General features: G+C 48.2%; 1 protein-coding gene across 1 annotated transcript in view; it reads right to left on the bottom strand.

Annotated features, from left to right (window-relative positions):
- LOC129708029 (dynein axonemal heavy chain 3-like) overlaps window positions 1–17,588 on the bottom strand; it is a 426,708-nt gene that overhangs the window by 178,353 nt on the left and 230,767 nt on the right. Inside the window, exons 45-49 of the mRNA XM_055653570.1 lie at window positions 12,953–13,102; window positions 10,574–10,793; window positions 7,656–7,769; window positions 6,712–6,861; window positions 387–569 (exon numbers count right to left, since the gene is read on the bottom strand). Coding sequence (XP_055509545.1) covers window positions 387–569; window positions 6,712–6,861; window positions 7,656–7,769; window positions 10,574–10,793; window positions 12,953–13,102 — 817 coding nt within the window. The remainder of the gene's footprint in view (window positions 1–386; window positions 570–6,711; window positions 6,862–7,655; window positions 7,770–10,573; window positions 10,794–12,952; window positions 13,103–17,588) is intronic.

Raw genomic sequence — 17,588 nt, 5'->3', positions numbered from 1 at the left:
TTAGTTTATTGTCACGCGTACCGAGGTACCGTGAAAAGCTTTTGTTGCATGCTAAACCTGCCGTTAGCGCCACGAGTCTCTAAGCTGCGTCCATGAGTTCCGACGTTACAGCTACGTTAATCGTACGTTATTACCACGAGTTTTAACTCGGGGAACCTTGTGTGTCAACTCGCACCGTGAGAGAGGGGTTTAATAACTGGTCAGCAGAAAGACAATTCATGATTACCATCGAGCCATTTACATTGTACAGATACATGATAAGGGAGTAATGTTTAATGCAGGGTAAAGCCAGCAAAGTCTGATCAAGGAGAGTCCGAGGATCATCAAAGAGGTAGATAGTAGTTCAGCCTCGGTACACGTGACAATAAACTGAACTGAACACTTACATTCTTCAGCTCACTCCAGTCGGTTATTTCATTGTAAGCTTTCTTCCTCTTCTCGTTGCTTTTCGGTGGCATGTAATCTCCGAAGAAGAGAAGACGCATGTCGTCATTGTTGAGGTCCCTCCCGATGGCCATGTGCTGGAACAGGTTGTTGATTTTCTCCTTGAACTGTGTCTGTACCACGTTCTGTGAAAGACAAACCAAAGACACAGACTCTAAAGGCCCTCGAGTAGGAAGGAATTACAGATGCTGGTTTACACTGAAGATAGACACATAAAGCTGGCGTAACTCAGCAGGACAGGCAGCATCTCTGGAGAAAAGGGATGGGTGACGTTTCGAGTCAAGACCCTTCTTCAGGATTGCAACCTGAAACCTCACCCATTCCTTCTCTCTAAAGGCCTTTGTTATCTTCTCCACCCCTTTGCCAATCACCCCTCCTGACTATTCACCCATCACTTGCTGGTTCTTGCCCCACCCCTACCTCCACTAGCTTTAACCCCTCTATGCCATCAGTTCAAAGAACAAATGAATGAACGAGTGAATGAATGTATGTATGAAAGCATGAATGAAGTAATGAATGAATGCAGGATTGAATAAAGGCATGAATGAATGAAGGAGTGAATGAATGATGGAGTGAATGAAAGAATGACTGAAGGAGTGAATGATTGAGTGAATGAATGAATGAATGGAGGAGTGAATGCATGAATGAATGAATGAATGAATGAATGAATGAATGCATGAAGGGATGAATGAATGAATGTATGGATGAATGTATGAATGAAGGAATGATGAATAAATGAATGATTGAATGTATGAAGGAGTGAATTAATAAAGGAATGAAGGTATGAATTAATGCAGGAATGAATTAATAAAGGAGTGAATGTATGAATGAATGAAGGGATGAATTAATGAATGAAGGAATTAAGGCATGAATTAATGAAGGAGTGAATGAATGAATTAATTAATGAAGGAGTGAATGAATGAGGAAGTGAATGAATGAATGAATGAATGATATTTTATGTCACATGTACCTAGGTTACCCAGGGTCCCATCCAAACAACATTATCTGTCCATTTCCCTCCACAGATGCTGCCTGACCCACTGGTCCTTCAGAACTGAGTTTAATTTAGTTTAGAGAAACAATGCGGAAACAGGCCCTTCGGCCCAACAAGTCTGTGCCAACCAGTGATCATCCTGTACATACACTAGCACTATCCTACATACAGCAACACGTCAGACAACACACAAGACTCATCATCTGACGAAGAAGCAAAAGAAACACCAATAACCATGGAGGTAGGTGGGTCTGGTTCCTGCCAGCATATAGAAAGTAGGGGCTCTATACTAACAGAGGGGAGATTACACCTGTTTAAGCAAGCATGGGAGTCTATCACGAGTGACAAGTATATACTCAATAGCATTCGTGGATACAAAATACAATTTACACTAGAGAAATTGCCACCAGTTCAGGATTCACCCCAAAGGGTCTTTTCCCTCTCAGTTAAAGAAAACGAGAGGGACAAGCTGAACTGGTGAGTCTAATCACTAAGTGTATCATTGAAAAAACTAAACATGAACCCTCTTCTTTTTTTCTTTTTTTAGTATGTTTTAAAGTATGTTTTTGATGTTTCTTGATGTGTGTTTTGTGTCGAGGGTGGTGGTGGGGGGGGGGGGGGGGGGGGGTGAGGGGGAAACCGCTTCGGTCGCCTCCTCCACGGAGAGGCGACTTTTTCCAGGTCGCCTCCCCCGTGGCCTAACAGCAAGGTTCGGCGCGACCTTTCCCGGAGACGCGCCCGGGGCTTCAGCGGCGGGCGCAGCGTGGACTCTCGGTGTGGAGCAGGTGAGCCCTCACTGGGGCTCGCTGGTGGGAAGCGCTCCGTTTCGCTGGCCCGGGGCAGCCGGCAGACTGAAGCCGCGCGCGGTCTGCACAGCTCCGGCTGGCGCGGCGTCTACAGCCCGGGATCCCTCGTGGGGGACCCGGGGGAGGAAGAAGCCATCACTGCCGGCCTGCGGCCAACTTCTACCGCGGGTCCGGCATGGACTTACAATCGCCCCTGGTGGGGAGCTTCGACCGCCAGCCCAACGGTCTGCGGTGCTTCTGGCTGCGGCACGGCGGGAACCTTAAATCTTCGACCGCCGGCCTGCGGCCTACACCAGCCTGAAGCCGCTGTCTCCGGTGGGGAAGAGCCGATCCTGGACTTACCTTGACTTTGATTTTTTCCTTTACCATCTGGACGCCCGCAGCAACGGTCGCGGAGGGTGGAGGTCCTGACCACAGGGGGAAATGGAGGAGGTCTGGCCAAGTTCTGTGCCTTCCACCACAGCGATGAATGCTGTTGTGGATGTTTGTGTTACATTGTTATTGTGGTTGTGTGTTCTTTATTATTGTACCGCTGCTGACAACCCAAATACCACCGACCATGGTTGTGCGGCAAATAAATTCTATCTATCTATCTATCTATCTATGGAATTTGTGTCTAATATATTCATCTTGGAATTTGTGTCTAAATATTCACTAAAAACGATGGTGGATGTCGCATCATCATTGACTTAACTTCACTAAATGTTTGTTAAGTATATACAATTTCAAAATGGAAACGTTTGTAACTGCCAAACAACTGATTTCCAAAGGATACTTCATGGCCAGCATTGACCTCAAAGATGCTTACTATTCAGTACCCATTCATAAGGATCATCGCAGATACCTGAAATTTACCTGGATGGGGCAACAATGGCAGTTTAAAGCGTTACCCTGCGGTTTAACATCAGCCCCAAGTTTATTCACCAAGATACTAAAACCAGCCCTGGCAATATTAAGAAGACAAAAACATATTGTCTTGATGATATCTTAATAGTAGGCAAAACCATGGAATTGGATATATCAGCTGTGTCAGCTACCAAACAATTGTTTGAAACCTTGGGATTTGTCTTACATCCAGATAAATCTAAGTTGAAGCCATCCATAACCATGGACTACTTGGGCTTCACAATTAACTCAGTCCACATGTCTGTAACTTTGCCAAAAGATAAAACAACTGAATTGGCACAATCATGTAACAATTTAATGGTCAACGAGCGACCAACTATTCGAAAAGTGGCAAGGATAATTGGGAAAATGGTAGCAGCATTTCCGGCTACACAATTTGGACCTTTGCACTATCAAAACTTACAAAGAGCAAAGGTACAGGCACTAAAACGACATGCAGGTCATTATGACCGTATCATGAAATTACCCACTGAAGCAATATCAGAGCTACAATGGTGGGCAGAAAACATTTGGCATAGTTCCAGCCCTATCATCGTCGTTAACCCTACTTTAGTTATCCAAACAGATGCCAGTGCTCAAGGCTGGGGAGCAACTAACTCCATATCCAGCACAGGTGGTAGATGGACTAACCCAGAGTCATCGTTACTACTTACACTGGGCATTAATTATCTAGAGATGTTGGGTGCCTTTTATGGTTTAAAAGCATATGCATCAAATATGTGTCACTTGCATGTTCGGTTACAAATAGACAATACTACGGTGGTGGCCTATATTAACCATATGGGCGGCATAAAATCGATATCATGCGACAAATTGGTCAACACAATCTGGCAATGGTGCGTCGAAAGACATATTTGGCTATCAGCAACTTACCTGCCAGGTAAGCTAAATACAGTGGCAGACACCAGGTCACGTAAATTTAATGACAACACCGAATGGATGTTAAGCCCCAAAGTGTTTGCTAAAATTATCAAGCAATATGGCACGCCAGATATCGACCTATTTGCATCAAGGCTAAATCACCAGGTACCTATGTATGTCGCTTGGGAACCAGACCCTGAGGCAGCAGCGGTAGATGCGTTCGCGCTGGATTGGGGAAATTTCTTCTTCTATGCATTTCCTCCCTTCTGCCTCATCAGTCGGGTACTACGCAAAATACAAATGGACTCTGCTTTAAGTATTTAGCTAGTACCCGACTGGCCTACACAGCCATGGGTCCCATTACTCTACGACATGGTCGTTGAAACCCCTATGATATTTCCCAGTAACCCAGAATTATTAACCCACCCAGTATCTGGCATAAGCCACCCATGCCATGATAAAATCAAACTCCTGGGTTGCAGATTTTGAAAAGACCATTACTGGGACTGGGATTGTCAGAAAACACCATCAACACCATGACAGCATCCCTCCGAACATCCACAAGGAAACAGTACTTGTCAAGCATCAAAAAGAGGGAGAAGTACTGCTTGGATACAGGAACCACCTATTCAACCTCAACAGTTACCAATGCACTGGAGTCCCTGGCAGCCCATCACCACGATGAAGGACTCAGCTACAGTGCCATCAACACAGCTAGAAGTGTTCTGTCTGCCTATTTAACACAGGCACCAGGACAACAGGCCATGGGGTCCCACCCGCTGGTGGTCAAACTCATGAAGGGAATTTACAACTCCAACCCCCCCCAGAACCAGGTACACCCAAATTTGGGATGTCAGTGTGGTCCTGACATACCTCTGGGCATGGCCACCAGCCAGGTCCCTCACCCTGGAACAATCTACGCTCAAGACTATCATGCTGATGGCACTTGTATCAGCTCAAAGGGTCCAGTCACTACACCTTCTACGACTGGACAACATGATCATAGCTCCAGACCAGGTCTCTTTCGTTATCCAGGGACTGATCAAACAGAGCAGACCAGTAAACACCTAACCCAGTCATGGAATTCCGGGCTTACCCGCCAGAACCACAGTTATGTGCCATGACCCACCTACTGTCCTACATAGACACAACCAAAATACATCGAGGGAGTGAAAAAGCCTTATGAGTCAGTCATCCACGTCGGCGGCCAAAAGAATGGACATGCCAATAGACCACATCCAGGTACAGCAGGGTGGTCGGGGGAAAGAACGTTCCGAACTTTCTATAATAAGCCGCTGGCAAAACCTGCTTTATTTGCTGAAAACAATTTACAGTCTGCAAATATTTAATTTAAGCCCAGGGGAGCAATTTAATTTCTTTTGTTGATATTATTAATAAATACCATTATTGTTTTTACGAACAGATTCATTGGTTGATTACGATAACACACTTCCTCCCTCAAGGACTTCGGCAGTGAGTGAAGTGCGAACTATTACACGGTTTGAAATCACAGAGCTTTAAAATCTTCACGTAGTCACTCACGTGACTCCGAAGTAAAATAGTAAGATTAAACGAGAACTTACCAGTTTGAAGTTTGATCTGTATTTTATGAGGAGTTACGATGAGGGATTACGTGCCCTCCGCTCCCACCCTTAATAAAATGGGTCAAACTGATAACTGAGGTCTCCTTTTCTTTACTATGTTTATTTCAATAACTGTGTCTGTCTGTGATTCCACACCGCTGCTTTGAAGTATGTCGCGCATGCGTGCTGGGCGGGTTCTTCACCTAATCCCTCATCGTAACTCCTCATAAAATACAGATCAAACTTCAAACTGGTAAGTTCTCGTTTAATCTTACTATTAATAATCAGAGTTTTGTCCGAGCCAGTTTTAATAGCCTGACGGCTGTGGGGAAGTAGCTATTCCTGAACCTGGTTGTTGCAGTCTTCAGGCTCCTGTACCTTCTACCTGAAGGTAGCAGGGAAATGAGTGTGTGGCCAGGATGGTGTGGGCCTTTGATGATACTGCCAGCCTTTTTGAGGCAGCGACTGTGATAAATCCCCTCGATGGAAGGAAGGTCAGAGCCAATGATGGACTGGGCAGTGTTTACTACTTTTTGTAGTCTTTTCCGCTCCAGGGCACTCAAGTTGCCGAACCAAACCACGATGCAACCGGTCAGCATGCTCTCTACTGTGCACCTGTAGAAGTTAGAGAGAGTCTTCCTTGACAAACCGACTCTCCGTAATCTTCTCAGGAAGTAGAGGCGCTGATGAGCTTTCTTGATAATTGCATTAGTGTTCTCGGACCAGGAAAGAGATTCAGAGATGTGCACGCCCAGGAATTTGAAGCTCTTGACTCTTTCAACCATCGACCCGTTGATATAAATGGGGCTGTGGGTCCCCCTCCTACGTTTTCCAAAGATAGATAGATCAGCCATGATTGAATGGCGGACTAGACATGACAGGCCGAATGGCCTCATTCTGCTCCTAGAACACATGAACTGCAGTCTCTTTATCTTGACTATCTGGAAGATATCTTAAGGGGCTGTCCCACTGCGGTGACCTAATTGGCGAGTTCTGACGAGTTTGCCCTTGACTCATACTCGCAGCATGGTCGACACGAGGTCCTAGGAGGTCTTTGTAAATCTCCTTCATACTCGAGAGTAGTCCCCGCATACTGGAGGCCTCAGCTAGGTTTTACCTTGACTATCTGGAAGAAGATCTTCCTGTCTTGACTGTCAACCAGACGATCACAGAACACGCGGTGGACTTCATGAATCCAAAGTCTCATCAACTTGTGGTCTCCTTTGGTCCCCTGGGGAACGCAGTCTGATTTGAACAGTAGCAGACCCTGGGGAAGACAGGAACAGTAAATTCAAGCCCGTGGCTTGACTGAGACAGGTGGCATCATTGACAAAGGCCCGAAGACAGACGCAAAATGCTGGAGTAATTCAGTGGGACAGGGAGCATCTCTGGGGAGAAGGAATGGATGACAATTTGGGTCGAGACCTTTCTTCAGTCTGATAGGGGAGAGGGAGGCACAGAGATAAGGAAGGGTAAGGTGTGAAAACGAGACATCAGAGGCGGGATGTGGGGGGGGGGGGCGAGAGAGAGAGAGAGAGAGAGAGAGAGAGAGAGAGAGAGAGAGAGAGAGAGAGAGAGAGAGAGAGAGAGAGAGAGAGAGAGAGAGAGAGAGAGAGAGAGAGAGAGAAAAGCAAGGGTTACCCAGTGTTATGAATATTCACTTCTCTGACTTCAAGTAACCCTTGCTTTTCATAACCAGTCTGACTGTCCCTCTGATTAAATTTTATCTCTACGTGCTTCGGTGTCATGCTCTCCGAGCTAACAATGATCTAAGCTACATTTTCCTTGAGCCTCATCTCCTTTGCTGTCTCATTTTCACACCTTACTATTCCTTTTCTCTGTTTCCCTCGCCCGTGACTGAGAGTCTGAAAAAGGGTCGCAACCTGAAACGGCAACCATTCCTTCGCTCCAGAGATACTGCCTGTCTCGCTGAATTACTCCATCATTTTGTGTCTCTCTTTGATTGAAGCCAGCATCTGCAGTTCCTTCCTACACGTTGACAATGAGCCACTTGATGTGATCTGCATCGTCTCGCTGCCAATAGTTGTGGAGTTGCATTACCTGAATGACTCTGGAGAAGTCCCTCAGATTGAATATGTAATGTGACTTGGATGGTGTCGGCAGAAAGTGCTCCACAGCCTGGGTGTACATTTCCGTGGTGGCCCACACCAAAATCTTCACAAAGAAAAGAATGGCAATGTCAACATTCATACTCATGTTTTCATATTCAGTATTTGAACATTGGAGAATCATCATAGAGCAACATTTGGAGTATAGCCAGCAACTTTGGACCCCGTAGCTGAGGAAGAATGTACTGGCATTGGAGAGGGTCCAGAGGAGGTTTACAAGAATGATCCCAGGAATTAGTTGGTTAACATATGATGAGCGTTTGACGGCACTGGGCCAGTACTCGCTAGAGTTTAGAAGGATGAGGGTGGCGTAGACTAGATGGGCTGAATGGCCTAATTCTGCTCCTATCACATGACATGATGACCTTATGAACATCAGCTGCAGATGTTTCGATTAGGCTTGTGCCTTTCATCAGTTCATTAGTTCATTACTTGTAGGAACAGAAGTAGGCCATTCGGCCCATCAAGTTGTAAACTCTACCATGGCACCATGGCACAATAAATCTTTGGATAAGCACAGACAATGGAGGGATATGGATCATGTGCAGGCAGTGATTCGTTTACTTGGTATCATGTTCTGCCAAAAGCCTTTCCTGCACTGTACTGTTAGATCATGACATAGGAACAGAAATAGGCCATTCAATACTCTGCCATTCAATCATGGCTGATCTAACTTTCCCTCTCAACCCCATTCTCCTGTCTTCTCCCCAGAATTATTAATCGGGAATCTGCCACTGTCCACCTTAAAAATATCCATTGACTTGACCTCCACGGCTGTCTGTGGCAATAATTTCCACAGATTCATCACCCTCTGACTCAAGATATTCCTCCTTATCTCCTTCCCAAAGGTACGTCCTTGTATACTGAGGCTATGGCCTCTGGTCCTAGACGCTCCCACTTGTGGAAACATCCTCTCCACATCCACTCTATCCAGGCCTTTCACTATTCTGTTAGTTTCAATGAGGTCCCCCTCATTCTTCTAAACTCCAGCGAGTACAGGCCCAGGGCTCATCATGTGTTCACCTACTCATTCCTGGGATCATTCTCGTAAACCTCCTCTGGCCCCTCTCCAATGCCAGCACACCCTTCCTCAACATGGGGCCCCAAAACTGCTCGCAATGCTCCAAATGTGGCCTGACCAGCGTTTGCCTTCCTTACAACTGGTTTGATTAAAGGACGGCACGGTGGCGCAGCGGTAGAGTTGCTGCCTTACAGCGACAGAGACCTGGGTTCAGTCCTGACTGCAGGTAATGCCTTCCCCGTGACCCACGTGGGCTTTCTCTGGTGTGGGGGTAGGGGGTTGAGGGTGGGGGGGGTGTAGGGTGGGGAGGGGGAAGGGGGTTTGGGGGTAGGGGGGGGGTGGGGAGGGGGGGTAGGGTGGGGAGGGGGAAGGGGGGATGGGGGTGGGGGGGAGGGGGGGATGTGGGGGGGGGGGGTGGTCACAGCAGATGCAGCTCGCACGCACTCTGCTTTCCGCACACCTTCAGCTTTCGGCCTCATGCAGCCGCTCCCGGTCCCACTCTGGTGTCACTCAGAGGCTTCTGGTTCAACTCACCGGCTCCCGGCTCGTCGTGCTGGTCACCGCAGAAGCAGCCTGCACACTGCTCACTCTCCGCACGCTGCACGCTGCTCACTGCCGCACACTGCTCACTCTCCACACGCTGCTCACTCTCCACACGCTGCTCACTCTCCACACGCTGCTCACTGCCACACGCTGCTCACTCTCCACACGCTGCTCACTCTCCACACGCTGCTCACTCTCCACACGCTGCTCACTCTCCACACGCTGCTCACTCTCCACACGCTGCTCACTCTCCACACGCTGCTCACTCTCCACACGCTGCTCACTCTCCACACGCTGCTCACTCCCCACACGCTGCTCACTCTCCACACGCTGCTCACTCCCCACACGCTGCTCACTCTCCACACGCTGCTCACTCTCCACACGCTGCTCACTCTCCACACGCTGCTCACTCTCCACACGCTGCTCACTGTCCACACGCTGCTCACTCTCCACACGCTGCTCACTCTCCCCCCGCTGCTCACTCTCCACACGCTGCTCACTGCCCACACGCTGCTCACTGCCCACACGCTGCTCACTGCCCACACGCTGCTCACTGCCCACACACTGCTCACTGCCCACACACTGCTCACTGCCCACACACTGCTCACTCTCCACACGCTGCTCACTGCCCACACGCTGCTCACTCACTCTCCACACACTGCTCACTCTCCACACACTGCTCACTGCCCACACACTGCTCACTGCCCCACACGCTGCTCACTGCCCACACTGCTCACTGCCTGCCACACTGCTCACTGCCCACACACACACTGCTCCCCACACACTGCTCACTGCCCACACACTGCTCACTGCCCACACGCTGCTCACTGCCCACACACTGCTCACTCCCCACACGCTGCTCACTGCCCACACACTGCTCACTGCCCACACGCTGCTCACTCTCCGCACGCTGCTCACTCACCACACACTGCTCACCACACTCCGCTCCTTCAGCTTTTTAGTCTCCTCACCGCCAGTGATTGACAGCGGGTGCTGGAATGGGCGTATTTTACAATTTTTAAACCTTCATAAATTTTGTACTATTTCACCGATCGGAAAACACAACTTATTGCACTTACACCAGAGGAGAATGGCGAGTAAGGTGGCGAAAAATCATAGTGCTATCGGTTACCGTTTTTGTGCAAATTTAAAAACAACGTGATCCGGAAGAGGACAAGATGAGATTTTTTATACGTTTATTGACTATAGTAAAATGCATTAGTATTTGAGGAGCAATGTCTTTCACCCAACATCTGTGCATCTGCTCGGTTCCAGGTCACTCTTACCCTGGAGTATCTTTTCAAGGAGATATCAAAGCCCCTGTTGAAGTGCCAGTCGACCACCGGCTGAAAGATGGTCTTCATGGTTTCTTGGCTGAAGGCATCGATGGTGATGATGTTGAAGTGGCGTAGGCACCGCGGGCTGACGGACTGCCGCCCGCCACTGGGGGGCACCATCGCTCCCACCAGAGACATGTTACGTACGTGGAAGATGCTGGTGTCCTTCCTGCAAGCACAAGACATCCTTGTCAGCGCACCTGCACATGCTGACCACAGTGGCCGGCCCATCACTTGTAAGCCTTGTGACCGTGCACCACATCCTGCTGAGCAAGGATCAAAGATAGACACAAAATGCTGGAGTAACAGCGGGACAGGCAGCATCTCTGGAGAGAAGGAATGGGCGAAGTTTTGGGTCGAGACCAGACCGAGCCTTCAGAACACCCATCTGTCATCACTAGGCAGCAAAAAGTTAATTATTACATTTATTTCAAAATATTCAGGATTAGTTTAGAGATACAGCGTGGAAACAGGCCCCCTGCACACTAACACCATCCTACACACACTAGGGACAATTTACAATTATACAAACCTATACGTCTTTGGATTCTAGGAGCACCCGGAGAAAACCCACGCAGATCACAAGGAGAACGTACAAACTCCATACAGACAGCACCCGTAGTCAGGATGGCACCTCTGGCGCTGTAAGACAGCAACTCTACCGCTGCACCACCAGTGAATGACAGAGTAAGGGTCCTGAACACAAACGTAGTGTGCTCAATGGTTCCACGGATGCTGCCAGACCCACTGGGATCGTCCAACAGGTCATAAGTTGGAGCAGAATTAGCCCGTTCAGCCCATCAAATCTACTCCACCATTCAATCATGGCTGATCTATTGTTTCCATTCTCCCGCCTTCTCCCTGTAACCCCTGGCACCCGTACTAATCAACAGCTGACGGTATAGAGACCTGGATAGAGGAGATGTGGAGAGGATGTTGCAGAGTTGCTGCCTTACAGAGCTTGCAGTGCCAAAGACCCAGGTTCGATCCTGATTGCGGGTGCTGACACTGTCTGTACGGAGTTTGTACATTCTCCCCGTGACCCAGCGGATTTCCTCCCACACTCCACAGAAGTACAGGCTTGGCAGTTCATTGCTTGGTGTATGTGTAAATTGCCCCATGGTGTGTGTAGGATGGTGTTAATGTGCGGGGATCGCTGGTCGGCACGGACCCGGTGGGCTGAAGGACCTGTTTCCGCGCTGTATCTCTGATCTAAACTAAACTAGTGGGTGAGTCTAAGACCAGAGGGCACAGCCTTAGAATAAAAGGACATACCTTTAGGAAGGAGATGTAGAGTCAGGTGGTGAATTTGTGGAATTCATTGCTACAGACGGCCGTTAAAGGATATTTTTGAGGTGGAGATCGACAGGCCCTTGATTAGTAAGGGTGTCAAGGGTTAGGGAGGAGAATGGGGGTGAGAGGAAAAGATAGATCAGCCATGATTGAATGGCGGAGTAGACTTGATGGGCTGAATGGCCTGATTCCTCTCCTATCACATCAGATTCAGATTCAGATTCAGATTCAATTTAATTGTCATTGTCAGTGTACAGTACAGAGACAACGAAATGCATTTGAAATGCATTTGAAATCACATGAACTTATGAACAGTTGTTTAGGGTCTGCATTCCTGTTTTCTGTAGCAAGTGGAAAGGATAGAATGACCGACAATATTCTTTACTGAAGGCAGGAGGGACTGGTCCAATAAAGTATCAGCAATCACCCAACATGGTACCTCTACTCTTGGAACTGCACTGGACATTTACAGTCAACATTTTGTCATTGTCCACAATAAACCAAAGCAAACAAGCAAACTTTACAAAGCAACTATGCAAATTAAATGATGCCATTGTGGCATTAAGGAACTGATGGATAGGCACATGGATATGCAGGGAATGGAGAGATATGGATTGTTTAGAGATACAGCGTGGAAACAAGCCCTTCGTCCCACCGAGTCTCCGCTGACCAGTGATCCCCGCACACTCACACTATCCCACACACACTAGGGACAATTTATAATTTTTCCAAAGCCAATGAACCTACAAACCTGTATGTTTTTGATGTGCGGGAGGAAACTGGAGCTGCCGGAGAAAACCCACCCAGTGACGGGGAGAACGTACAAACTCTGTAGAGATAGCACCCGTAGTCAGGATGGAACCCGGGTCTCTGGTGATGTGAGGCAGCAACTCTACCGCTGTGTCACCCTGCCGCCCTGGTGGAAGAGTATTCTGCTTTTATAGTGTAGGAAGGAACTGCTGATGCTAGTTTACATTGACGATAGAGTGGCTTCTGTGGGCTGCAGCTTGCTGGCCCCGAGTGTGAGCTACGTACCTGTCGAACCAGTAACCGTGATCAATCCACTGTCGTAGCAACTCCACCGGCGGCTGTGCGCCGTATTTCTCCTTTGCCGGCATGTTGAGGTCGTCAACAAACACACACAGCTGTTTGGTAGGTTGGACACCCTGAACATTCCTCCTACGCCTGTAATATACGTGATGTGAAAGAACAAATGGCAATTACAATAAAATTAGATCTAATGGATAGATAGACACAAATTGCTGGAGTAACTCAGCGGGACAGGCAGCATCTCTGGAGAGAAGGAATGGGTGATGTTTCGGGTCTAGACCCTTCTTCAGACTGAGAGTCGGGGGAGAGGAAACGAGAGATATAGACGGTGATGTAGAGCGATATAAAACAATGAATGAAAGGGATGCAAAAAAAATATCAATGATAAAGGAAACAGCTGTTAGCAGTGAGCTAGGTGAACATGAGTTACAGAGGGGGAGTTAATGTTTGGTAACCTGGAGACCAGGCCGGCTGAGTAAAGGTGTCCAGTGAAACAAAAGGGTAACAGGACATCTGTCTATCTGCCGCAGGGTGCGATTGAAATGTCTTTGTTTGTTTAGTTTAGTTTATTGTCACGTGTACCGAATGAAAGGCTTTCTGTTGCGTGCTAACCAGTCAGCGGAAAGACAACACATGATTACAGTTGAGCCGTCCACAGTGTACAGATACAGGAAATAACGTTTAGTGCATGGTATAGCCAGCAAAGTCCAATCTAGGAGAGTCTGGCTGTCACCAATGAGGTAGATAGTAGCTCAGGACTGCTCTCTAGTTGCGGTAGGATGGTTCAGTTGCCTGATAACAGCTGGGAAGAAACTGTTGCTGAATCTGGAGGTGTGTGTTTTCACACTTCTGTACATTTTGCAGCTCAGTCCAGAGCCAAGGCGGACGTCCAGAGCTGGGTGAGGGAGCTTAAGAACGCTTGGTGGACAGATAAGGCTCTGGAAATCCAGAGACTGGCAGACTTGGGTGACACAAGAGGCTTCTTCAGCGTTACTAAGGCCGTCTATGGTCCAAGCTACCAGGGCTTAAACCCCCTGCGCTCAAACGACAGACAAGAACTGCTGAAGGACAGTGAGTCCATTAACGCCCGATGGAAAGAGCACTTCCAGGAACTCCTCAACTGTGACAGCACAACTGAACCAGACATTATCCACCGCATTCCCCAGAGTCCCACTAGAGAAGACATGGAAGAACCTCTCACTATGACAGAGGTTCAAGATGCCATCAAGAACAACAAGGCCACTGATCCAGATGGGATCCCAGCTGAGATCTTAAAGGAAGGTGAACCGGAGCTCCTGTACCACATTCACGCCCTACTCCTCAAGGTCGGGGAAAAATACGAACTTCCCTCAAAACTCAGGGATGCTCTAATAGTGACCATTTTCGAGAAGGGGGACAAGGCTGAATGTGGAAACTACAGGGGCATCTCACTCCTGTCAACAACAGGCAAAGTCCTGGCTCGTGTCCTCGCAAACCGACTTCTACCACTGTCTGCGGAGGTACTCCTAGAATCACAGCGTGGCTTCCGTCCACCCAGAGGTACAGCAGACATGATATTCACAGCACGCCAACTCCAGGAAAAATTCAGTGAACAAAGGCAGCCTTTGTACATGGCCTTCATAGACCTGACAAAGGCTTTTGACTCAGTAGACCGCCAGGCTCTTTGGAGCAAACTATCAAGGTACGGTTGTCATGACAAGTACATCATAATATTGAGGCTTCTACATGATGGCCGGTCGGTCACAGTGCTCAGCAACTGCGGCTCTGTATCCGAGCCCTTCACTGTGGAAGCGGGGGGTCAAACAGGGATGCATCATCGCGCCCACCATGTTTGTCGTCTTCATTGCTGCCATACTTCATGTCATTGGTGAAGAGCTGCCACTGGGGATCCCAATCTACAGAACTGACGGTGGTCTCCTCAACCTTAATAGGTTGAAGGCCAAGTGCAAAGTCAGTAACACCACTATCATGGAGCTTCAATACGTGGACGACTGCCATTGCAGCACACTCTGCAGAAGACCTCCAGGGCATACAGAGCTATGGGCCTAGCCTTGAACACCAAGAAGACCCAGGTCCTACATCAACCTCCACCCAACCAGCCGTCTACCCAGCCCACTATAAAGGTGGACGACACCACACTTGAAAACGTTGACCACTTCCCCTACCTTGGCAGCATTCTTCCCTCAAAAGCTGACATTGACTCTGAGGTCAACCAACGCCCGAGTTGAGCCAGCGGAGACTACACCAGACACAGGAAAAGAGTCCTTGAAGAACGAGACCTAAAGGCTCAAACAAAACTGCTGGTCTACAGAGCCGTTGTCCTCTCCACCCTGTTGTATGGAGCCGAGTCATGGACCACCTACAGCAGGCACCTGAGAGCCCTGGAACAATACCATCAAAGATCCTTACAAAAGATTCTGAAGATCAGCTGGGAGGAGACACGCACCAACATCACCGTTTTGGAGGAAGCCAACATGACCAACATCACCACCACAATAATACAGCACCAACCTCAATGGACTGCCCATGTCGTCCACATGTCCAACACACGTCTCCCTAAACAAATCCTGTACTCTCAATTGAAGGAAGGTCGGCGAGCCCCCGGCGGGCCAAAGAAACACTTCAAGGACATCATCAAGAACAGTCTGAAGAAATTCCACATCACATCGAGCAACTGGGGGCACATTGCACTGGACAGGCGTTCCTGGAGGAAATCCGTGCAGGAAGGAGCTGCACGTCACAAAACGGAACTACGCCATGTCGCAGAGACCAAGTGACAGCATGGTAAGGAGAGAGGGGGAAGGGGGCTCGACAACTACCAACCACCACCAGTCACCACTGGCCACGTTGCACCAAGGTGTGTGGATCGCGGATCGGCTTCTACAGACATCTGCAGACCCACAAGTAGACGTCCCTATGGAGAGGAGAGGACAGTCATCCCCTTTTTCGAGTGACCGGCGATGATACCTTTTGCCGGGGTGGGAGATTGCAACCTTCACGTGGTCCACCCTGTTTCAACCTGGCGTGTCCACACGCAAGAAGAAGAAGATACCTTTTGCCCAATGGGAGAGGTGAGACGAGGGAGTGGCCTGGGTGCGACTCGTCCTTGATTATGCTGCTGGCCTTGCCGAGGCAGCGTGAGGTGTAAGTGCAGTTAATGGAAGGAGGTTGGTTTGTGTGATGGTCAGGCAAACGCCTCTGTTGCCATGCGGTGAGAACGGAGAGGTTGAGAAGGAGTTTCTTCCCAGAGGACATTCGGACTGTAAACGCCCATCTCACCAGGGACTAACTCTACTGAACGTTTTTCCTTCCATTATTTATTATGTAAAAGAATATGTGCGTTATGATTGTGTTTATAGTTTGTTTGGTTGTTTGTCTTTTTGCACAAAAGTCCGCGAGCATTGCCACTTTCATTTCACTGCACATCTCGTATGTGTATGTGACAAATAAACTTGACTTGACTTGACTTGACTTGGTCTGGGCTGTGTCCACAATTCGCTACAATTTCTTGCGGTCTTGGATGGAGCTGTTCACAAACCATGCTGTGATGCATCCTGATAAAATGCGTTCTACGGCGCATCTGTAGAAGTTGGTGAGAGTTGTTGGGGACATGCCGAACTTCCTAAGCCTTCTAAGGTGCGTTGTCTATGATTGTCGTAGGACCACGTGAAGAGGAAAAAGGCTCAAGTGCCTGCGGGAAAGGGAAATGAAAGGAACATCGCACACATCAAGGGGAGATTCTGTATGTCAGGAGTGGATGAATCTTTGTTTGTTCAGCAATCTGTTAAATTGCTCCCAGTGATCACTGTATTTAATGCTCCTAAATAAAGTCTTGATTGCCTTGCCCGATCTTTGTGGTGTGTTTTAAAGTTTAACAGTGACAACAATGGTCATGACTCAAGCAACGTCTTCATTCATACCTTTGACGTCTGGCTTTAAACTACTGCCCTGCTGCACTGGGATTTGATTAAATACAGATTAAATCGCACACATACACAACTCAATCATAGAGTCATACAGTGTGGAAACAGGCCCTTCGAACCAACTTGCACACACCAACCAACATGTCCCATCTACACTAGTCCCACCTGTCTGCATTTGGCCCATATCCATCCAAACCTCTCCTATCCATGTACCTGTCTAACTGTTTCTTTAATGTTGGCATAGTCCCAGCCTCAACTACCTCCTCTGGTAGCTTATTCCATACACCCACCACCCTTGATGTGAAAAAGTTACCCCTTGGATTCCTATTAAATCTTTTCCCTTTCATCTTAAACCTATGTCCTCTGGTCCTCGATTCCCCTACTCTGGGCAAGAGACTCTGTGCATCTCCCCGAATAGAGACCCAGCCTGCTCAACCTGTCCCTATAGCTCACACCCTCGAGTCCTGGCAACTTGTGAATCCTTCAGTCTCATTCCTGCCCTCTTTCTTGCTTCTCTTTAGAGTGAATCTGTATAAAGCTTTGATTAGACCACATTTAGTGCTGTGTGTTGTTCTGGTCACCCCATTACAGGAAGGATGTGGAGGCTTCAGAGAGAGTGCAAAAGAGATTCACCAGTGTGTTTTTGTCCTGAATTGGGGAATATGAGCTGTGAGGAGGTTGTACAAACTTATCTTGTG

The sequence above is a fragment of the Leucoraja erinacea genome, chromosome 22 (assembly GCF_028641065.1).
Source record: "Leucoraja erinacea ecotype New England chromosome 22, Leri_hhj_1, whole genome shotgun sequence".
NCBI lineage: Eukaryota > Metazoa > Chordata > Chondrichthyes > Rajiformes > Rajidae > Leucoraja > Leucoraja erinaceus.
Note: the sequence above shows the minus strand (reverse complement) of the source record. Positions and strands in the feature narration are given on the sequence as shown.